Below are 22,977 nucleotides of genomic sequence, written 5' to 3' on the forward strand. Positions count from 1 at the left end.
AAGATTTTCTTTGTTTCTACAGCTCACTCACAGATTTCATTGACAGTCTCAACAAGTCTTCCTACTTGGTCATTAGAAATGTAAACAAGGCCTGGCAGGTTTTACTCCGGGGCTAAAGTGTGTGTGGGAGTCGGGTGGGGGGGGGGGTACAGGGGTTCAGTTCCCGGTCAAGGTCACGGACCTTGGTTGCCGGTTCAATCCCCAGGTCCGGTGGGGCACAAGCAGGAGGCAACCAATTGATGTGTCTTTCTCACAGAGATGCTTCTCCCCACCCCCTCTTCCACGCTCTCTAAAAAAAAAAAAAAAAAAAAAATCAATGGAAAAAATATCCTCCCTCCTTGGGTGAGGATTAAAAGAAAAAAAAAGAAATGTAAACAAGACTAAGGTAATTGAAGGGAAAAAATGAGCCCTTAAACACCCTAAGTCGTCCTCCTGGAGGCTGGAGAGTGGTTGCGGGTGGTGTGGCCCTCAGAACAATAGGGGAATTAACACCCCGCCAAGGCCTGTGCAGGTTGTGGGAACAGCAGTAGCAACTGCCTCACCCCTGTGTGAAGGGGGAACACTGGCATTAAAACAAACAAAAACCCCTGAAGCTGCTAGGCCAGTGGTCGGCAAACTGCGGCTCAGCAAACCGAGGCTCGTGAGCCACATGCGGCTCTTTGGCCCCTTGAGTGTGGCTCTTCCACAAAGTACCGGCTCTTCCACAAAATACTGACTTCTGCGCACGGGCCACGAAGTTTCAATCGCACTGTACGTGCGCGCCCGCACGTGGTATTTTGTGGAAGAGCCACACTGAAGGGGCCAAAGAGCCGCATGTGGCTTGTGAGCCGTGGTTTGCTGACTACGGCCTTAGGATATTTACTTACGCCAGGAGTCCAGACCCTGGCTCCCCAAACAAAACAGGCCGTAGTGGCTCTCGGGGTCCCATACAGTAATGACAGCTTCAGGGATATTCAGGAATAGCTGGCTTCTGCTGCCTGTGGACACCAGATTTTGGGCTAATTGCTACACCTCTGTTAATGTAAAAACATTCAAACCTGTAAAGAATTTTTGTGAGTTTATTTGAGCCAAATTGTCGACAATTGCCGGGAAGCAGAATCTCAACGGATCGGGATAATGCTCCGGAGAATGGCGGCTTTTCAACTATTTTTATACATTTCAATCAAAGGAGAAGACGTAGGTGGGTTACATGAAATCCACTGGTATTAGAATAAAGAGGCAGGAGAAAGCAAAGCGTGGAAACCTCTGGGATTGGGTAAAGAGTAGAATGATAGACACATACTTCTTTTACTTAGGTGGGTGCAGGATAGTTAACAGCCAATAATTAACATGATAATGATAATAACAATGAAGAAATCTGTGGTCTTTGTCCGGGCGCCCAGGGCATTTGGTTGTGCCCTGAGGGGTCCAGGAAAAAAAGGGGAAGTTACCAGTTACCCTGACATTTCAATGACAGTTAAGGTAAAGATTGACCTGACCAGCTCAGGGGAGGCCTTCGTGGCAGTCTTGCAAACTCAGGGAACTAACGTAACCACAAAGGATGGTCTGACATTAAACTTTGACTAAAAGCAGTGATGGTGGGCAGTCACCTCCTGGGCCCGTATCTTCACTGACAAGGTCAATCTTTACCTTACCTGAGCCTATCTGTCTTTCTGCCTATGATAACATATCCTTGAAATGTCTGGGTAAGTTGTAACTTCCCTTTTTCCGGAGCCCTTGGGGCACAACCTAATCATTTTACTTTTTATCCAATCCCAGGGGTTCCCCCCCCTTTGCTTCCACGTGCGCCCCCCCCTCTAATCTATCACCAATGGATTTTATATATAACCCACCTATGTCCCCTCCTTTGATTGCAATGTATAAAAATAGGCGAAAAGCCGCCATTCTCCGGAGCATTATCCTCATCCGTTGAGCTTCTGCTTCCCGGCAATTGTCGACAGTTTGGCTCAAATAAACTCACAAAAATTCTTTACAGGTTTGAATGTTTTTATGTTAACACCACCCTAGTCTCCCAACTGTTTGTGATCCAAGGGCTTCATAAAACTGTAAAGAATGCGTCACCCCGCGTCACCTCCTGACCCCAGTACAACACTGGGGCACATACCCTGGGAGGATTGGCAAACTGATTTCATTCCTATGTCCCCCAAAGCTAGATTTAAATAATTGCTAGTACTTGTAGACATCTTTACCGGATGGATTGAAGCCTTTCCTACCAGAACAGACAAAGATACTAAAAGAAATCTTACCCAGGTTTGGACTACCAAAAAGCTTACAGAGTGACAATGGACCCTCTTTGTAGCTAAGATCACACAATGGCTGGCTCAAGCTTTAGGAATCAACTATCACTTACACTAATTATGGAGACCTTAATCTTCAGATAAGGTACAAAGAGCTAACCAAACCCTAAAAGGGACTCTAGCCAAGCTATGCCAAGAACCTCAGGATGTCTATGAACCTGGGTGTCTATGTTACCCGTAGGCCTCATGCGAGTGAGAGCTGGACCTAAAGAAAAATCACAAGTTAGCCCCTTTGCACTTGTTATCCTATATAATAAAAGGCTAATATGCAAATCGACTGAACATCGGAACGACCGGTTGCTATGATGCGCACTGACCACCAGGGGGCAGATGCTCAACGAGGGAGCTGCCCCCTGGTGGTCAGTGCACTCCCACAGGGAGCCATGCTCAAGGCTGGGGAGCACAGCGGTGGTGGCGGGAGCCTCTCCTGTCTCTGGGGCAGGCTAAGGATGTCCGACTGACGGCTCCCGGACTGTGAGAGGGCGCAGGCCGGGCTGAGGGACCCCCCTGCCTGAAAGGGCGAGGGCTATGCCCTCCATCTTGCCCCGTACCCTCCATGTTGGGGCAGCCGCCATGTGCTCAGGAGAGTACCTTCTTCCCAGAAGCCCAGGCCCCTGTTGGCCACGCTTGGGATTTCTTTAAACTAACCAATGACAATCAAGGGACGTGCGCGCCATAGAGATGATCACATCCTGTGTAAGAAGACCCAACTGGCGCCTGGCCAATCGGCAGGGCCCACAGTCAGCTCCCCTCCCCTCACTCCACCCCCTATTAAAACCCTGTTTCTCTCACAGAGGTTTCACTCTGCTTCCGGTCGCTGCGTCGGCCAGGAGGGGGAGTCGAGCTAGCTCAATAAAGGACCCTCTGCTTTTGCATTGGACTGGCTGGCTCCCTGGTGTGGTTTTCTTGGGGATCTTGAAATCTGGGCACAACACTGCCCAGTGCAGGAATCTCGTGCACCAGGCCTCTAGTAGAATAATAAGAAACTAGGTGCTTCCCCCTTTTCTTTTTCCCCTTCCCTCACCAGGTATCCCCTAACCTCTAAGGGGCCCCATGAGATTTGCAACCAGGGACGCAATGGGCAGTGTCAGCTCCTCCTGGGCTTACGCCCTGAACCTGTCTCCAAGGCCCCCCATTATCTGACTTCTCAGTGAGCCGAGGCAGCCCCGCCCAGGCTCTCCTATGCCCCTCCTTTTTTCACTCTCCTATGTATACTTTTGCTGCGGCCAATATATTCTTGCTTTTCTACACTTTGTCTCTTTGAAATCTTTCCCTCAAGAAGACAAGAACCGAGGTCTCCTCTCCCCGGTAACATCTTTTTGACTTAAAACATATAACCCAGGAATTTGGGGCCATTGTCTCTCTCAGTTGGCCCACTCCTCGCTTGGAGTGTATCGTCAATAAATCCCACTTGGCTTTACTTTCGTTTTTGTTGCCCTTAACATCTTTTCTGCGACAACAAAAAGAACCGAGGTCCCAGCTGGTAACCCCAACCGGTAACAAACTCACCTCTGGCAGTCCCGTTCTCAGATCGGACCTCCTAACACATGAGGAAACCCTCCAGCTATTTATTGTCTTATGCCATTAATCTAGGACAGGAACAAAAAGCATTACAGGAATATGGGAACAAAATTCTATGTGCCCCTGATAGAGACTACCAACATAAGCATGTTAAGCCGGGAGATATGGTCTAGTTTAAAACCGGAAGACAGCCCTAGCCGGTTTGGCTCAGTAGATAGAGCATCAGCCTGCGGACTGAAAGGTCCCAGGTTCGATTCTGGTCAAGGGCACATACCTTGGTTGCAGGCTCAATCCCCAGTAAAGGCCGTGCAGGAGGCAGCCAATTGATGACGTTCCTCTCTCGTCGATGTTTCTATCTCTCTATCCCTCATCCCTCTCCCTTCCTCTCCCTCTAAAAAATAAAAAATTAAAAAAAATATATATATATATATTTAAATATGTTTTATTGATTTTTTACAGAGAGGAAGGGAGAGGGATAGAGAGTTAGAAACATCGATAAGAGAAACATCAATCAGCTGCCTCCTGCACACCCCCTACTGGGGATGTGCCCGCAACCAAGGTACATGCCCTTGACCGGAATCGAACCTGGAACCCTTCAGTTCACAGGCCGATGCTCTATCCACTGAGCCAAACCGGTTAGGGCAAAAAATATGTATTAAACAATATAAAACTTGAGACAACTCTCCTGAGTCCCAACTACAACCCAAATAGAAGGGCCCACGCCAGGTCCCACAAAGCGCCCCAACTGCAGTGAAGTTCAGAGGGAGACCTTGCTGGGGTCACTTATCCCGAATTAGACCCGTTTCTTGTGAGTCCCCACGGGAACCACAAACCCAGACCAACTCTGTGAACCCGTCAAGTTCCTCTTCGAGAAACAAGAACCTGTGACAGATGAGTAATATAAACGCCAGACCTTCACAGAACGTTCTTTCTCTTATTTCTATCCCTCTTTCTACTCGCCTGTCAATATGCTCGGCCTTCTCCCTGGAAAGGAATTGTTCTCTCTCTGTCGGATTTAACCCTGTGCCGGGCCAGCTCAGCCAAGGGTTTGGTGAGCCTGAGTGACTGACAACAATTCCATGTCAAGACTCAAGACAAAGACACAAGGTGAGTTCTCTCAAGAGCACACCCATGCCTTGTATCTTTGCTGTTTTCCTCCTGACTCCAGGGACCCCATGATACTCGCTTTCAGGGGAGCAGTGGGCAGCGGCAGACCGTCCAGGCTCACCCTCTGAACCTGTCCCCAAGGCCCCCTTCTCTCTGACTTCTCTCACCTGCTGCTTCTTCTGCCTTAGTCCCCTCTTTTGTTTCACTGTCCCAGCTTTAATAAACACACTCTCACAATCCCCCGGACTCAGGTTGTGACGTCTGCCCTGCACCAAGCCCAGAGCCCACACACCACAGGCAGGCCCGAGGCAGATCCGCTCAGGTTCGGTCCCCTTTCCGGTGACACCCCCACAGCCCAGAGCACAGTGGTCTGAAGCCTCCCACCCAGGCAGGGCAGACACTGCAGAGGGGAGAGGAGTGAGGGGTGTAGAGGGAACAGGCCGGCAGGAGGAACCCCTCACCCCACCTGCTCTGTGCTGGGTCCCTCCCAGGCCACCCTCTGCACCTGTGTAGGTGACCAGGCCTGCTCGGACCCTCGAGGAAGCTGGCATCCCAGGGGTGGCTGGGCTGTCTTTCCTCTCATGTGCCTCTCACACACAGCCCTTTAGCTCTGCACCCTGTCCTAAGCAAGGTTCAAGGTCAAATGCCTTCCTCCCAGCTACCTCCTCAGGCTGGGCTAGGCCTGTGACCCCGAGAGGCAAGAGGAGGGCTGGGCCCCAGGCGAGAACATGTCCAGGATTCAGGATTCTGTCCACCCTTGCGGGGCCTACCCCTACCCCAGCAGCATCACGGCCGGCGCGTTCCTGCACCAGCTGTGCTGGCTGTCCTGGCCTTCCTGGTGGCCTCCAGCACGCTCTCACTCACTCTGGGGAGACACCACAGGGTGAGGCGTCTGCGGAGGGCCTGTGTCCTGAGAGTGTGTGCCTGGCAGAGGGAGCAAGGTCCTGGGGCACATCCTCACCCTCAGCCCCGAAGCTGGCACAAGCTTTCCGAGAGCTCCTCATCCCCAGGCACCCCCTCTGGCTGCCTGAATAAGGGGGAAGGATGGGCCCATTAACAGGGAGACAGGCCCAGCCTCTGCTGAAGCCCTCTGGTGGCCACGGCCCGAGGCTGTTTATCCTGGCCCTGCCCACAGGCCTCGTCTGAGGTCAAAGGTTGTGTCCAGAGGCCTGAGAAGGGCCCCGATACCAGCCCAGTTGGAATGGTCCTGACAAGTGGGAGGGGAGGAGGCACAGGTCAAGCAGGGGCTGCAGGGGTGTGAGGGTACGAGAGCCCAGGGGTCTGAGGAAGGGTGAAGGCCAAGTTGTAGGGGCAGCTGCCAGCCGCGCTGCTCGCAGGACACAACTATGAACACAAGACTCACCCTGGCTTGGGGACAAAGGTTGGCATCCAAGGGGCGTGGGATGGGCCCAGCCAGAGCCCCCCAAAACTCAGCTTCTTTCTCTTGAACCAGCAGGAACCCCAGCCAGCTCTACAAGGCCTGCCGCCCCGTCCCCCACCGCCCTGGCCTTCCTCTGTGGGGAGAGACTGTGCAACGACTTCAGGGCGGTGGGACCCTCACATTCGATGTAGCCAGAACAGAGATCGCTTCCCCAAACCCCCTCAGAGACTGTACAGAGACCCCTGCCCTGTGCCCCAGGCCTGCTGGTTTGTGCTGCCTCCTGGAACAGGCCGTCGCTCTTCCCCAGGCGAGCACGTAAAGCATTTTCCCTCATCTGGGGTGGATTGCACCCCAGTGCCCCCATCCATTTTACACTGTCCTATATACTATATAACCCCCTGGCCCCTGTCACATTAAGGACTGTTAACCTCGCCCCGGCCAGTGTGGCTCAGCTAGTTTCTATAATGCTTCTAGAGAGCTGAAGCAGAGACCAGCTGGCTCTCTCCTGTTGCTCCTTCCACCCTAAAAACTGTTCTAGTCCGGCCGGTGTGGCTCTGTTGGTTGAGCAGCGTCCAGTGCACCAAGAGCCCCGGGTTCAATTTCCAGGCAGGAGGCGTGCAGGAGGCAGCCAATCCATGTTCCTCTCTCATGGATGTTTGTCTCTCTCCCTTTCCCTTCCTCTCTCTCTAAAATCAATAAAAAAATATATTTTAAAAAAGGTCCTGGGTGCAATACTAAAATGTTATGAAAACGATGAAGGGAGTTACATTTTTAGTCCTCAATCACTTTCCAGACCTGAGGCCCAGGCCCACACCAACCCAGACAGGAAGGTGGGCTTCTGCCAGGGGCGGGGCGGGGTGGCCAGCAGCCCAGGAGAAGGCTCTGGCTACATGCTCCGCCTCCCTGCCCAGCTTCCAGGGAGGGCCCAGCCCATTCCCAAACCCAGGTGCAGTGGGTCGACTGGGTTCCCCAAAGGATGCGTGTGCTTCGAACCTCAGATGGTGACCTTATGTGGAATCAGTCGGCAAAGACTGAGAGAAGGCCCCTGGATTAGGGTGGGCCCTACCCCCACCGGTGAGTGTCCTTGTAAGAGAAAGGAGAGAGCTGTTTGGTCACAGAGACGTGCAGAGACAGCACAGCGAAGATGGAGACACACCGGAGTGATGCAGCCACAAGCCGGGAATGCCTGGGGCCCCCAGCAACCGCCTCGGGCACTGAGGGAGCTGACACCTTTAGTTTGGGTTTCCGGCCTCCAGAAATGAGAAAACGAAGGTCTGTTGTTTCAAGCCACCAAGTTTTAGGGTACAGGGGAACCTCATTTCTCAAACCTCGTTCCAGAAGGCTGTTTGCGAAGTGATTTGTTCGAAAATTGAATTGTTTTCCCATAGCAATAATGTAAATGGAATTAATCCGTTCCAGACCCTCAAATGATTCTGTTTCAACCTTTCTCATATATAGTACATGTATAATGTAGTTTAATCTATAAATAAACACTCCTTTTCTTAAATCTATAGAACCGCCGCCTACTAGCCTTAAATACATTTTTCATATATCACTGCCTCTGAAATGCTATCACCGGCTGCTGATCTTTTATCCCACTGGTCGGCAAACCTCGGCTCCCTTTCTCTCTGAATTCAATAAAAATACATTTAAAAAAAAAGAAGAATAATACAGGAGGGAATAGCAGATAGCAGAGATGCATGGGGAGAGGAGGGGAGGATTTGCAGCTCCATGCCCCCTCCAGGAGCAGCACCTCCACATGTTCACCAACCCAGGTTTCCAAACGCCTTCATTTAGGGTTTTTATGGAAGTTCCAGTACACGGGCTGATTAAGTCATTGTTCATTGGCGATTAGCTTAGTCACCAGCCCCTCAACCTCTGAGAAGTCAGGAGCAGGGAAGAAAGTTCCAAGCTCCATATGATCACAAGGTGAGTTCCTCTGGCAACCAGCCCTCATCCCCCAAGAGTTACCTCATTGGTGTAAACCCAGGTAAGCCTGAAAGGGGCTTATTAATAACAGCAAATGCTTCTCTCACCCCCTCATTCAGGACATTCCAGTGTGTTAGGAGCTCTGTGACAGGAACTGGAACAAAGACAGAACATATATTTATTATCTGACAATACCACAGGGTGCCCGGTGCCCAGGGAACCGCAGGTGAAGCAAGTAGGAAACTGGTGCCTCCAGGTCAGGGGTGGGGGCCGTATAGGGGCCATGAAATAATTTGGTCTGGCCCTGCCAAGGCATTAGGGGTGAGTGAATTACTAGTAAATGTTTGGCCAAATATATCAGGCTAATTTTTTTTAAATATATTTTTTATTGATTAAGATATAGCAGGCTAATTTTTTTAAATATATTTTATTGATTTTTTACAGAGAGGAAGGGAGAGAGATCGTCAGAAACATCGATGAGAGAGAAACATTGATCAGCTGCCTCCTGCACACTTCCCACTGGGGATGCGCCCTCAACCAAGGTACATGCCCTTGATCGGAATCGAACCCGGAACCCTTCAGTCCGCAGGCCGACGCTCTATCCACTCAGCCAAACCAGCCACGGCAGCAGGCTAATTTTTAATGTGATAATTTTGTATGGCCTGTTTTTGTTTTATAGCAACATAAATTTATATTAAGTGAGTTATATTAAGCAAATGATCTTATAAATATCCAAATGGCCCTTGGCAGAAAAAAGGTTCCCCACCCCGGCTCTAGGTGGGCTAGGAGTAGTGAGGGGCTTGGCTGGTGAGGGGCGCAGGCAGCGAGATCTCAGGTGACCATCACTGGTCACAGGGGGTCAGGGGCAGGGAGTGCATTGAGAGAGACTTTTCTTCCACCCCAAGATTCGGAAAATGTCCAGCTGACAAACCAAGAGAAAGCAAAGCAAAAAGCGAGTCAGATTAAGAAAAGCTCAGGGTGCCGAAGCCGGTTTGGCTCAGTGGATGGAGCGTCGGCCTGCGGACTGAAGGGTCCCGGGTTCGATTCCGGTCAAGGGCATGTGCCTGGGTTGCGGGCACATCCCCAGTGGGGAGTGTGCGGGAGGCGGCTGATCGATGTTTCTCTCTCATCGATGTTTCTGACTTTCTGTCTCTCTCCCTTCCTCTCTGTGAAAAATCAATAAAATATATATATATAAAAAAAAAAAAAAAAAAAGCTCAGGGCTATGAAATGTGAAGGAAGTCGGGTGGTCACAATGCAGAATGCCAATGGCTCTTCCTGGAGTGGGGAGGCCCTCCACTGAGTGGGACTTTCCCAGGGCGGCTGTGCGGATGGGCCCACCCTGCAGCACTCAGGAGATTCACTTCCCTCCACATCTGACTAGACTAGACCCACCCCCCTGGTCGATGGCCCCACCTGCCGGGAGCCGGTCCATGCTTGCTGTTTCAAGGGACCTGGCATATATGGCATACTGTTCTTAATATGTTTGCTCACCTTCTTGGCACTATGTGTTTTAACCAAGGTCTCTGAGAAAGGTTGTTTCCCCAGGTAGGGATTTTCCCCTGAAGTTAGGGAGGGAATAACACCTCTTACCTAAGTGCCAGGCGGGTAATTAATCACTTTAACTACGAACAATCATGCTTAAGCTACATAATCTTTACTCCCTGGAATGGAGATAAGAAACACCCTAACCTTTGTAATAGAGATTGATAGGATTGGAATCAACTGGTATAAATACAGTTGTAACAAGACAGCAAGACAGAGAGAGAGACAGAACCTAGGCACAGAACCTACACAGAACGTTCTCTAGAGACAGAAGAACTTCGCTGGCGAGGACATGGCAAAAGATCCTGGACAGAAACTGGCCTCAGAACCGAGATACAGAACCTAGCGGGAGAACATGGCAAAAGATCCTGGACTGAACCTGACTACAGAAATTGGCAAGAGAACCTGACTAGAACCTGGTGACTGAACCTAGCTGGAGAACCTAGCGAGGAAACATGGCCACAGAACCTGGCTGGAGATCCTGACCAGAACTTGGCTAGAGAACCTCGCTATGATGATCATCTGAATGCCCTCTCCGTGTCATTCCTTCTTCACTGACTCCGTCCACACCTTTGGGGACCCCTGGACCTGCTGGGGTTGGACCCCAGCACCCACCCCGCATACCCCTGGCCCCTGGCGGGCAATGCCAGGCTGAAGTCTGGGTTAGAGTCTGAGTGCCCTAGGTTTCCGGGGTCTCACTGGTGAAAAATTGCTCAGCAAAGGAGCTAAGCTAGTCTGGACTGCAGGGCACCGGCTCGCAGCCTGCGAGAAGGCCCCCCTGAGACATGGGCCCCAGACGGACAACTGGGGAAACACCTTGGATACAAATCGGCCTCCGATTTGGTTCAGGGGTCACCGATCCTCACACCATCCGCGGACCCCGGCGAGCGCCGGTCATTTCAGTGTCACAGACAAGCCCGGGGCATCACCGCGTCCGCCTTCTCTCAGGCTTGCCGGGTTCCCGCAGGCTGGGACCAGCCCGCCGACCTGAAGCGCCCCCCGCACGCTTCGGCTCGGGAAAACCCGCGGTTGCCATGGCTTCCACGCCGCAGGCCCGCGTCGAGGCGGTTCACAAACCCCGGTCCCTGGGTCCAGCTCCCAAGCGACGCTGTGAGACCTCCCACCACCGCGGACCCGGGCAGCCGCCATTCCTACCCTAGGTGCCGCCTGCAGCCGCTAGACCGCAGGGGTGGCGCGGCGCGCGCATTAGGACATTTGAGCAGGGGGAGGTTGCGTCACAACCTCCTAGGTCTCGCGAGCCACGAGGCACCCAACAGGCGCCGCTGGTGTAGTGGTATCATGCAAGATTCCCATTCTTGCGACCCGGGTTCGATTCCCGGGCGGCGCACGTACTTTTTTTTCCCCCTCCATCTCAACAAACTGTCGGTGACAAGCAGAAATTTCAAGCCGAGAGAAAGCCGGAAGCATGGGGTAACCATCCATTTCGGTGCAAGCACGAACGAGACCATTTCAGAGTCACAAGAACTATGAAAATGTTAGGGCAGCCATGGCGACAGAGTGCTGAGCTGAGGAGCACCTACACAACCAGAGACCCAAACTCTCCGCCGATGCTCCGCAGGGGCAGCCGCCTCCTACGCGTCTCCAGATGAAGCGGGCCCTTTAAACTGCTGCACGCGTCCTCCTGGGAACTGTAGTCCGTGGGGGCGGGCTTCGCGGGGGGCGGGCTTCGCGACGGCCTGACTACAACTCCCGGCGGGCCTTGCAGCGGCCGTGCTACCTCTCCGGACGGACTAGCTGTGGCGCCGTGATGCTTTTGGCAGCGGCCGCCGAGCGGAACAAGGAACCAATTCTGCGCGTTCTGCGGCAGTATGTGGACCCGGCTCAGCGCGGCATTCGCGTGCTGGAAGTGGCCTCGGGCTCCGGCCAGCATGCGGCCCACTTCGCGCGGGCCTTCCCCCTTGCGGAGTGGCAGCCGTCTGAAGTGGACCAGCGCTGCTTGGACAGGTGCGGGGAAGGCGGGGCCCCGGGTGATGAAAGTGGGCCTTGCTCCCCCCCCCCCCGCCCCCTCTCCCGGCTTCTCGAGCCCACGTGACTGCTGTGAACGCGGTTGTAGCGGGCGTCAGAAACGGGTGCACAGGCCACCCCCACTCACGGGCTGCCCCTCCGACAGCATCTCGGCCACCACTCAAGCCCAGGGATTGTCCAACGTGAAGGCTCCGCTGTACCTGGACGCGACCTGGGATTGGGAGAAATGGGGCGGGATCCAGCCGCAGTCGCTGGACCTGCTGCTCTGCATCAACATGATCCACATCAGCCCCCTGAACTGCACCGAGGTCTGTGGGAGCTGAAGCGAGCCACCCAAGGACCAGTACCTGCGCCAGGGGGCACCCTTCCCCCTGCATTGGGTGCCAGGTTTGCCCCGTTTCATAAGGCACTGAGGCCTGGGGAGGTCAGGTTGAGTCTCCAACCCCCAGCCCAGAGCTCTTTTGGAGGCCTGGGTAAAGTTACTCACCGCCATCCTGCCTCTCCCCTCCCTAGGGGCTCTTCAGAGCAGCAGGACACCTGCTGAAGCCCAAGGCGCTGCTCATCACCTATGGGGTGAGTGCCCCTGCACGAGATGGAACTCCCCTGACCCTATGATCCCAACCAGCCTCAGCCGTCCCCTCTTCTCAAGTCTCCTTCCCTCCCGTCTCAGTATTTTCCTTTGCCCTCTCCCCCACTACCTGCCACCATTGAAACAGGCCCAGGCCTTCCCCTCTGTCTCCCTACACCCCCTAGGCTCATGGGAGCAGGGAGCATAGTGTCCTTGTCATCCTCCAGGCGCAGCCTGCAAGTCTGCCCAGTGGCTGACCCTGTGTCCCTCTGTCTCCACAGCCCTACGCTGTCAATGGGAAGATCTCTCCCCAGAGCAATGTGGACTTTGACCTGTCGCTCAGATGCAGGTTAGAGCTGGGGGGGTGCGTGGGCCTACTTGGGAAGGCAGGTTAGCTGGGTGACTCCCAACTCTACCTCTTTTCCCCCTGCAGGAACCCAGAGTGGGGGCTGCGGGACACGGCCTTCTTGGAGGACCTGGGCCAGGCCAGCGGTCTTCTCTTGGAGAAGATGGTAGGTGGGAGGGCCTGGGGGTCTGGGTGGCCTCCCTGGACAGCTTCTTCAGCCAAAGCATCTCTCCTAGGTGGATATGCCAGCCAACAACAAATGCCTGATTTTCCGGAAAGAGTAACCCTTCTCCCTGCATGCCTATGTCCCCAGTGAGGCCCCTTCTGGGACAAACTCAGATAGCCAGCCCTGCCTCCCTGGACCAGGCCATGCAGACTGGCCTTGCCCATTCTGCGGGCTCTTGGTCAGTGGCCACAGGGCTGCTGAGAGCCTGGGAATAAAGTGTTTCCTGCTATCCTATTGCTGGTGTCCACTACGCCTCTTCCTGGGAGCACCCTAGGTGGTGCTGGGTGTGCAAGCTGTCTCCAGGGGCTCCATTCCTGGGGGCAGGAGAGGTCTGGCCTATGGGGTCAGGGCTTATGGACGTCCTAGACCCTGCTGTTCCACTTGCACGGCAGAGAAGGGAGAAGTCTCGGACTGCTGAGGCAGGACTGAACTGGCTGCATGGCCCTCCTGCCACCAGAGGTGGCACCCACCCCTGGACCTAGTTCTGGCTTGTCCTCTTGGAGGGAAACAGGAGGCTCCCCAGGAGGGAACTGGTGCTCCATGGTGACCTTGGACTAGAGCCTCAACACCAGTGTGGTAGCAGGACCCAGCTGGATTACAGGCTGGATGGGGGAAGGGAAGGGTGGTAACCCTGGGAGGCTCAGCACCAGCAGGCCATGATGTCCCTCCTGGGAAATGCTTTTATTGGGGGGCGGGGACTGGGAGGACTGGAGGACAGGGGCAGGCAGTGCTCTAGGTCGGTGGGGCTAGTCCTGGAAGCGGTTGAGCAGCTCGCAGGCCCTCTTCTCCAGCAGCTCTGAGATCTTCTTGATGCGCTTCTCGCTGGCGATGCGGACGTAGCTGCCAGCATCCAGGACAGCCACACCGTCTCGTACTTCACCCATAATGACCAGCGGGCCATCACCTGCTGTCACATTGGGGCAGGGGCAGGCCCAGTCCATGCCACTCAGCGTCACCTCCAGGTACTTGGTGCCCAAGAACCTGAGGCCCATCTTGTCATCCTTGAGCACATCGTCTAGGGCCACGCGGGCAATGCTGCCGCCGCCAGCCTCCGATTCCTCTAGCACTTCTGTGAGTCGCCCTACAATAGCAAAGTCACTGCGGCACAAGCTCAGCGCCAGCTTGCTCCTGAGGCGGCAGGCCCGGCAGGGTGGCATGCGCGGCACAGGGCAGGCATCCTCACAGCTCTCTTGGCTCTCGAAGTTGTTGCTGTTGCCTTCACAGCCACCATACACGAAGGGGTGGCACTGCTGTAGCAGTGGGCTATAGGCCCAGCGTGGCTCCCAGCCTTGGCAGGGGCCCTGCACAGCTGGCAGCACACAGTTATCCCCTGGCCCGCGGGCACAGGCTTGCTGGCACTCCTCATAGGTCTCAAAGCCCTGGGTGCCTCCATCACAGCTGCCGACTTGGAAGGTCATGCAACCACCCCGCTGTGGGTCAAAGTGCCAGAGGACATGGCTGGAGAGGGGGCTGGCACAGGCCTGCGCTTGGGGCAGGCACTCCGCAGGGGCGCTGGGGGCCCTGTCCCTGGCTGGATCCCGCTGGACCACAGAGAGTGGGAAGTCAGCCCGCAGCAGGCCAGCAGTGTTGCGTGCAGTGCAGGTATAGAGGCCGGCATCCTCAGGCCGGGCATTGTAAAGCACCAGCTGCCCAATGCTGGTGACCACCACATTGCCATACATCTGGTCTGGCCGCATGATCAGGTTCTCCCGCTGCTCACTCTGCTTCTCCCAGGTCACAGCGGGTGGTGGGCGGCCACTGACATCGCAGTGGAGGCTGGCGGTGCCCCCCACATACACCACCTGTGAGGAAGGGCTGCTGTAGAGGGCAGGTGGCACTGGGGTATCCCCGGGTGTCGGGCGGGCAGTGGTCTCAGGTGGCCCTGGGCTGCTGGGTGGCCAGGTGAGAATGTGTTTGCAGGGCACGACGTGCAGGTGGAGACCACGCAGGCAGGCCTCTGCATCCATGTAGCAGCGATTATAGTAGGTGAGGCCATCTGAGGCACAGGTGAAGCTGGGTTCCTTCTCACAACGGTCACGGCAGCGGCACACAGGCTGCCCGTCCCAGATGTCGCAGTCTGAGCCCTGCTGTGGGCATGAGAAGCCCTCGCACGAAGCCACCAGTGCAGGTGTGGCCAGGCCACCCTCTGGGAATCGGGCAGCCACACAGCTCTGCAGCCCACACACGTTGGTGCAGCACTTCTCAGTGGCCAGGCAGTCCTGCAGGAGGGGGGTGAGCGCCAGCTCAGCAGGCTACCGAACACTCCCCAGCCTCAGCCAGGGCTCTGGCATTGCCAGGTTGGGGTGCCCCTACCCCATCTCCCAGAGCCTGTTTTCCCTCTGGAAAGCCAAGCAGGCTTGCACGAATTTCCATCCAGGGCTATTACAGCGCCTCACTGACAAGTCCTGTGTCTTCTCACTGACCCTCAGACCCCCCCCCCCCCCCAAACAGGTTTAATTATTACTCCCGTAGTGCAGATGACGGAACTGAGGCCCAGGGGAGGCGGCAGCATGCTCAAGGCCGCTTCAGGGGATGCATGGCCGGCTGCAAAGGGGGAACCAAATGTAGCCCCTGCCTTTCCGCCTGGCTGGTCCTGAGAACGGACCCCTGGGTGGGGGTGGGCAGGTTTGGTGGGTGATGAGGGGAAAGATGGAGTGTCCCTTAAGACCCTCATAGGAGCATGGCCTGAAACCCCTGCAGGATGTGGGAGAAGAGTAAGGAGACTCCAAGGGCTGGGGGTCAGGGGATAGGGTCTGAGCTTCCCCCAGGCCACCCTCATTTCCTGGGACTCCCACCGGGGTGGGTGGGGATGGTGCCCACACTTACCTGGTCCCCGATGCACTCGCGCTCACAGGTACTCTGGGCATCCACCCACAGGTTGGGGCTGAGCTGGTTGGGGCACACGCCTGAGTGGCTTCTGGGCCCCGGCAGCAGGCTGGCCCCCGAAGTCAGGCCAACCATGAGGAGTAGCGGTAGAAGCAGCCTCTGGGCTGACATGGGGACCACCAGCCCAGAGGGCGGGGGCGTGTGGCTGCCAGCCCTTCAGGACTTGCTTTGCGCTGATCCCTTTAGGCATCCACCCTTCCAGGCCTGTGGTCAGCACCCTGACCTTGGGCCCCCAAGGTCTGAGCCCACAGCAGATGCTCCCTCTGAACACCCCTGTGCAAAGGACTGGGTAGATTCCAGATCTGAGCTCTGGCAAGACCCCTTCACAGCCTGGCCCTCTGTGGTTAACAGAGGGCAGGGGGCGTGGTGGGGGAGGGGCTGAGGCCCAGGAGCAAGGAGACACTGGCCACCAGGGTTACTGAGGGGCGGAGAAGGGCTGGCTCTGGTCAGAGTGGGGAGGGGAGGGGACACTGTAACCGGAGGCCCTCCTCCCTCCAGGCTCTGGGCTCAGGGGATCAAAGCAGCCTCACAGACCCTCCCAGCTTGGATTCAGGACCCGGAAGGAGGGGGAAGGGAGATCAAACACAGGGACCGCCAGAATCTGCCCTTCCAAACCCTTCCCTGGGGTCTGGGGCCCCAGGAGCATCTGCTTTAAGACTGGATGAAAACGTCCCATGACCCTGTGTCTGACCTTCTGACCCAGGAGGCAGGGTAATAAGAGCCTGGTCTGGTCAGAATGAGACCAAAAGACATACCAGGTGCAGAGGACGCCATTGATCTGCTCTGTGAGGGGGCCTCAGGCATGGGGGGCCAGGGGGCCAGGGGGCCAGACTTTGGACGGGGCTCAAGGCCCAGAACCCTCCCACAAAGCTGCGGCCTGAGGTGGGGGTAATGTGCAGTGTGATGGTCCTGGGCTGGAGTGCATGTCAGGGGACGGCCCACCGTCTCCACCACATTCCTGCTCCAAGCTCACTGCCCTCCAAGGTAGCAGTGGTTATGCCCCACCAACACCCCCAGGGAGGGTTCAGTCTCCCAGGTTCAGGATCCCAGGCTCCAGCCTTTGGGGGCAGCGGGAACAGGTGATCCCGCCAGCCATCTGCTTTACTGCCGTGTAGGGAAGGACAGTCTGGGTGGGCTGCCTACCTAACCCAGAGAAACGCAGCTCATCCCTGTATCCAGGGAGGCTGATGCAGCCACACTCGCCCCAGTGGCCAGGATGTGTACCAGTCAACAAGACTAGTCATGGGGGGTGGTGGGATCGACAAAGCAGCCCTCAACCCATCATGTGTCAGAGTGCAGACCCACCCCACCTCACACCTCCAACTGACCAGCCAGTTAAAACCAGAGACTTTAATTCACATAAAATGTAGCCTGGAGGTCAGAGCTTACATTTACTGTACAAAGAAACAAAAACCGTCCAAAATGAGCTCAGGAATGGTGCGAGTGTCAGCAGCAAAGGGTAGTGTTTATGTGGTGAACGCAGGACCGTCCACACCCTCACAACAAAGTCCATGTTATTTGGTTCAAAATACAAAGAAAGGGGCTCCGTTGGCAGGACAGGACAGGCAGGGCCTCCTCTGCCTGACCCTGCTGGTGGCTAGGCCTTGAGCAGAGCCCCCAGGCACCGCTGCTCACAAGGGCCGCAGACCCCTGCCCAACCTGCCTCCAGAACAGCAGGCACAGGGCTCCCTCCACAGAGGAGTCCCAGGGGAGCCCAGCAGGAGGTAGAGTTGAGCACCAGTGTGACTGGTGGTCATGTCACCAGCCAGGCAGGTGGAAGGCAGGCCTCCAGCTCAGGATTGGCTGCCAGATCATGGAGGAGGCCCACTGCTATGACTGCTCCAGGTGGCATCACTAAGAACTGGGTTCTGGTGACATGTGACCTCAAAGAGGGGCGATGCCAAGTGAGGAGCAGCTATGGGGTGATAACCAAGGTCAGGGAACAGAAGCTGGCAAGAGTGGGATCCAGACGCCCAGAGGCAAGTGGGCCAAGATTCAGTCCAAACCTGCAGAGCACCTGGCAACCCCACAAGTATTCATTGCCCACAGACAGCTCTGCATCTTCACACATAGAGATGCAGAGCCTATCTCATGTAGCAACGTGTAAAAGTGCCTCCACGCAGGGAGGGAGGTGCACCCCACTTCTTTTTTCTCCCAGAAACATTGACATTCTGCTTGGAGTCCATGACACATAGGAACATCACCCCATTGTGCAGACTGCCGGGCCTACACCCGCACCACTGACCAGTACTGTGTGGTAGGCACACTAGCCACAATACTCAGAAAGGCTGGCACAGGTAGCGGGGTCCAAGAGTGCTGGCCAGAGCTCCATGTGTCCCCACTGGGCCTTGCATAGTCCACACCCCACGTGAAGTGTGACGGCAAATTCCTTCCCATCTTTGCCTCCAGTTCTACCCTCTCCAATGTCCCAAAGGTCATCCCCACGAGCAGACATGAGCTCACCCCATGGCTGCATTAAGGCTTCCCTGTCGGCCCTTTAAAAAGGTATAAAAGTGGTGAAATGTCTTCTATATAAATAAGTGAGCCAGGCCCCACGGGACCAGGAACAGCAGGTGGGGACTTGGGCTTGCTTAGAGGCCCAGCCTCTGCTGTCCTACAGGGCTCCTCTGGCTGAGACCACCTGCCTCCTAGGTGTGCCCCACGCTCCCAGGAGGGGTCATGTGGCGAAAGTCTTCTCTGCACATGGTGCCGCCCGAGCGCCCAGCAAGGAGCTTCCCCAAGCCTGAGACATCACTCCCCAAGCGTGTCCGGATGGGCGGTGCCTGCCTCCCCTGCTAGGAGATCTTGCAGTTGCTCCTGGAGCAGTTCTGGGGTGGGCTCTGGGGGGGACGGATGGACTTAGACCTCTTGAGGCTGTTGCCCTTGCTGCCGCCACCCCCCGCCCCACTGGCCAGAGAGTAGGAACGCCCATGCATCATCACGGCATTCATGCCATTGGCCATCGAGAAGGACTTGAGGTGGCTCTTGATGGTGACAGGCAGTGGGAGCTTGTCGATGAGGTGCACGGGGGTGCAGGAGACGATGGCACGGCAGCAGAGGTCCTGCAGGCTGAACACTGCGGGGGGTGGTCAGAGAGAGGGGGAGTCAGACAACAGGGGTCAAAACAAACCATAGGGGGAAGGGATCAGTGGTGAGGGAGGTGTCAGATGGGAGGAGGATCAGACTATGGCAGGGGTCAGCCATGGAGAGGGTCAGACCATGGGCAGGGCGGTCAGATGATGGGGACATTCAGACTGGAGAGAAAGACAGTGAGGTGCTGAGAGATCTCGGAGCCTACGGACCTGAGTTGGGGGGACACTAAGGGACAAGCTGTCATCCGGCCAGATGAGCACAAGTGACACTAGTGGGGGATGGAGGTTTCCAAACCAGGACCCTGGATGCTCTACTACTTGGTGCAGGGCACCACCGGGTGCAACCCCTGGATGGCACCCTGCTCCTGCTTTCTCCCTACAGCTGCATACTGAGAAATGTCCTTGGGGACCCCACTTCTGAGAGCTTAGCCAGCTCTGCCCCAGCACCTCGCAGGAGACTGAAGCTTCTGGGAACACTAGCAATCCCTGGCAGCTCTGGGTGGGCATGGCTTGAGCAGCTGAAGGACTGGGAAGTACACAGGGATTAGAAGCCGTTCCCCTGCTTGCTCTGAGACATGTCACCACCCCCAGCATGAGGGCATCATCGGAATGTAAGGCACAGTCCTCTCCCATAACTCTGGGACCCCCACATAAAGCACATGCAGCACGTTGTGGAAGTTCTACAACTGGGGAGCCCGGACACCTGGGGGTGACCACGACCTCTGAAGGGTCGCCTGTCCACTGCACTCTACACTCAGGTCTCAGGCCCTGGTGGCCCCACTGGCCGCACCTCACCTCGGTTGGGCCTCCAGATCTTCTCCATGCCATGCCGCATGAGCACGATACGGGACAGCTCAGTGAAGGACTCGGTGACATTGAAGTTGCACAACGGGCTGACCTCGAAGAAGGTCATGCAGTTCTTTTCTGCGTAGGCACGTGCCTGCTCTGTTGGAACTTGCCGCTTGAAAGCCAGGTGCAGCCGATTCCCAACCAGGATCCGGGGGACCCCAGGTGCATGCTGGGGGGAGGGGGGGACAGAAGACTCAGCACAGGTATGAACGTAGGATGCCCCCCTCTTGGCTGTCCCCATCCCAATTCTATGATGAGGTGGGGCTCAGACCCATGAGCCATGGCCTCTTGAGGCATCAGATCCCGACCTTCAAGTGCCATGGATGTAAGAAAGGACGCACAAAGCTGGGGCCACGGGAGAAGCAGCAAATGGGGGCCACAAAGACTCTTGTGGGGATGGGAGCACACGGGCCCTGGGGAGGATGACCATGGGAGAGGGTGTCCACAGGTGCACACCTACCTCATCAATCTCCTTGATCCATCGGTCAATGCCATCAAAGGACCAGCGGTTGGTGATATCATATACAAGGAGGATCCCCTGCAAGAAAGATAAGCGTGTCACAAGGCTGAGGGGTCGGCCAGATGGAGGCCTCTTGTTCTGGCACGGGCCCTGGCATGGACATGCGCCCTTCCTCCTAGGACAGGCAGGGCAGGGACACTTGGCACAGCCAGATAGCTTTCAGGGGATCGTACAGGTTACTTAACACATGGCAGTGTAGACAATGTACTGTGAGACACCCTGTCATATTTAAGAGGGGTCTCTGGTGTTGGACACTGTGTCTTCTCGCCTTGGCCAGGTCCATGTGGCCATGGACACCCTTATGTGGGGTAGCAGCAATGTCATCCATGGTCAAGGATCTCATAGGCTCAATGCTGCCCCCTCCCTCCCCTTGGGGACTTGGCTAGGGCAGAAGTGGCATTTTTTCAACTTCTTTCCTCCAAGTGAACAGGAAGCACTATCCTGTGACCATTTGAAAGTCATGGGAGCTAAAACAGATGCACGCAGATCTACAGTGTGGGTCAGACCCTGTGGATAATCCTGGTAGGCAGATGTGGACGACTTGCCTGACACTCTAACAGTGTACTCTTTCTTGGGGCCCCAGGAAAGCTGAGCAAAGGTGTTCCTGAGTTTTCCAGCCCAAACTTGCAGAGCAGGACATCAGTTACTCCAGCAGCTGCATGTGCAGCTCCACTGGCCAGCAGGTGGTTTGCTACGGACTTTCCTGTCACATCCCTTAGAGACTAATTATTCAGAGCTCAGCTCTAGGCTGTCTCCATCTGCTCTGAATGTCTTAGTAGTGACCTGTCACAGGCCTTAGGAAAGTGACTCCACAGAGTGCCCCCAGACCCTCACACTGCCCATGGGGACCTGCACTCCACTCTGAAGCAGGCTCACAACCCTCCCTGTCCCACCGTGTCTTCATGCAGCCTATGTTCCCAACACACAGAGACAGGGAAAAGTGCAGCTGAGATGGAAGGCACAGGATGTCTCCATCTCAAAATGAGTGATTTTAAAGCCTTTCTCCTTAAAAATGTTCTTCAAATTTTGGAAGACTTAAATGTAGCCCCTAGGTCAGTGATGGCGAACCTATGACACGCGTGTCAGAGGTGACACTCGAACCCATTTTTTTGGTTGATTTTTCTTTGTTAAATGGCATTTAAATATATAAAATAAATATCAAAAATATAAATCTTTGTTTTACTATGGTTGCAAATATCAAAAAATTTCTATATGTGACACGGCACCAGAGTTAAGTTAGGGTTTTTCAAAATGCTGACACGCTGAGCTCAAAAGGTTCGCCATCACTGCCTAGGTCCTGTTAAGAGGAATGTAGAAATTACTGAACACCCACCCAGTGGCCCTCTGGACGGAAAGCTTCGTATAGAACAAACAGAGCTGCCTACCTCCCCACGTGGAAGGGCTATGATTATAAGGAAAGACCCTCTCCCTTGAGCCCACTTGAAGAAACAAACCAGTTTGATGGGGACAGAGAATAACACTGGAAGGGAACCATGGGGTAGCAGGAGTGAGTCCTGCTGCTTGGGGAACAGGGAACAAAGCCCTCTGGTCTGGGGTTGGATGGAGATGTACCATTGACCCTCCAAATCCCCTCCTAAGAAATCACTGAGAATGTGTCCACAGACCAGCCCTCACAGATGTTCATCACAGCATGAAACAAACTGCACACGCAGTGGGAGCTGCTGAGTAAGTGAGGTGCACACATGCTGATCCTGGGCAGGTGCACAACAGACTGCATAGTGAGAAGCACGGATCCTAAATAATATGTAAAATATGGTGTTTGTTTTTTGTTAATCCTCCTCTGAGGATATTCTTTCCATTAATTTTTAAAGAGAGAGAGAGAGAGACACAATGTAAGAGAGATATATCTATTGGTTGGCTCCTGCACGTACCCCAACAAGGGCCTGCAACCCAGGTATGTGCCCCTGACCAGATTCAAACCTGCAACCTTTCAGTGCACAGGCTGCTCTATCCAATGAACCACACTGCCAGGGCAGTATGGTATTTTAAAATAGAAATATAAACATAGAGCACACCACACAGAAAATGTTTCCATGCATGTAACCACATTTTCAAAGGCTGGATGAGGGCTTATGCTCTTGCTTTTGCTTATCTATGTAACATTGAAAAGCGTAAACTAGCTTGGCTGGTAGCTCAGTGGTCAGAGCGCATCGACTCAAAAACTGAAGGGTCCCAGGTTCAAGGGGCACATATTTGAGTTGCAGGTTTGATCTCCAGCTCTGGTCAGGATGTGTGTAGGAGGCAACCAATCAATGTGTCTCTCTCATATTGATGTTTCTCTCTCTTTCTCTCTCCCTCCCTTCCTTCTACTCTCTCTCTAAAAATAAAAAATAAATAAATAAACAGAAAAAAATACCCTCAGGTGAGGATTACCAAAAAAACAAACAAAAAATTCAATTCAATTTTGGCATGTGTCATGCATTTGTATGGTAGAGCTCCCAAGGAACTCAGGCTGCAAGTGGAAGCCTCTGCCCCATCGCCACAAGCACTTAGGCTCTGCCCAGAAGTAAGTGACGCACTGAAAATGAGGAGCAACTGTTAAATGGTCCCTGAGCCTTATGCCCACCCACCTGATCGGCCCTAATGAGCACTCACCAAATGGTAAGTGCACACCCCCCACTTTGAAACCCCTTTTTGTGTGGACAAACTGATCTCTGTCCAGAAGGAAGACCTGCTCTTCCAACTGACCCCAAACCCTCACAG

At 54.8% G+C, this 22,977-nt stretch overlaps 3 protein-coding genes across 5 annotated transcripts in view; 1 reads left to right on the forward strand and 2 right to left on the reverse strand.

The window, feature by feature from the left end:
• Positions 1-11,483: 11,483 nt before the first annotated feature.
• On the forward strand, positions 11,484-13,140 carry METTL26 (methyltransferase like 26). Its single transcript, XM_081090537.1, has 6 exons — positions 11,484-11,745; positions 11,912-12,074; positions 12,280-12,339; positions 12,616-12,683; positions 12,768-12,846; positions 12,917-13,140. Exons 1-6 carry the CDS (start codon positions 11,549-11,551, stop codon positions 12,962-12,964), a joined length of 615 nt encoding a protein of 204 aa, XP_080946663.1. The 5' UTR covers positions 11,484-11,548; the 3' UTR covers positions 12,965-13,140.
• Positions 13,141-13,652: 512 nt separating this feature from the next.
• Positions 13,653-15,903, reverse strand: WFIKKN1 (WAP, follistatin/kazal, immunoglobulin, kunitz and netrin domain containing 1; the record flags this gene model as incomplete). Its single annotated transcript, XM_081090623.1, has 2 exons — positions 13,653-15,125; positions 15,733-15,903. 2 exons carry the CDS (start codon positions 15,901-15,903, stop codon positions 13,653-13,655), a joined length of 1,644 nt encoding a protein of 547 aa, XP_080946749.1.
• Positions 15,904-17,127: 1,224 nt separating this feature from the next.
• RAB40C (RAB40C, member RAS oncogene family) overlaps positions 17,128-22,977 on the reverse strand; it is a 31,255-nt gene continuing 25,405 nt past the window's right edge. For all 3 annotated transcript variants that reach the window (XM_081088596.1, XM_081088597.1, XM_081088595.1), the window contains 3 exons: positions 20,194-20,271; positions 19,680-19,902; positions 17,128-18,868 (listed from right to left, as the gene is read on the reverse strand). In XM_081088596.1, coding sequence (XP_080944722.1) covers positions 18,588-18,868; positions 19,680-19,902; positions 20,194-20,271 — 582 coding nt within the window. In that variant the 3' untranslated portion in view covers positions 17,128-18,587. The remainder of the gene's footprint in view (positions 18,869-19,679; positions 19,903-20,193; positions 20,272-22,977) is intronic.

This window comes from Myotis nattereri, assembly GCF_964212035.1.
Source record: "Myotis nattereri genome assembly, chromosome: 4".
Lineage (NCBI taxonomy): Eukaryota > Metazoa > Chordata > Mammalia > Chiroptera > Vespertilionidae > Myotis > Myotis nattereri.

What these genes read in the sequence shown, in the direction of transcription:
- METTL26 (XM_081090537.1), top strand. Translation starts at nt 11,549, where the DNA reads ATGCTTTTGGCAGCGGCCGCCGAGCGGAACAAGGAACCAATTCTGCGC. An exon ending in GCCCCCTGAACTGCACCGAG is followed by an intron (nt 12,075 to 12,279) that starts GTCTGTGGGAGC and finishes TCCCCTCCCTAG; the next exon opens with GGGCTCTTCAGAGCAGCAGG. An exon ending in GACCTGTCGCTCAGATGCAG is followed by an intron (nt 12,684 to 12,767) that starts GTTAGAGCTGGG and finishes TTCCCCCTGCAG; the next exon opens with GAACCCAGAGTGGGGGCTGC.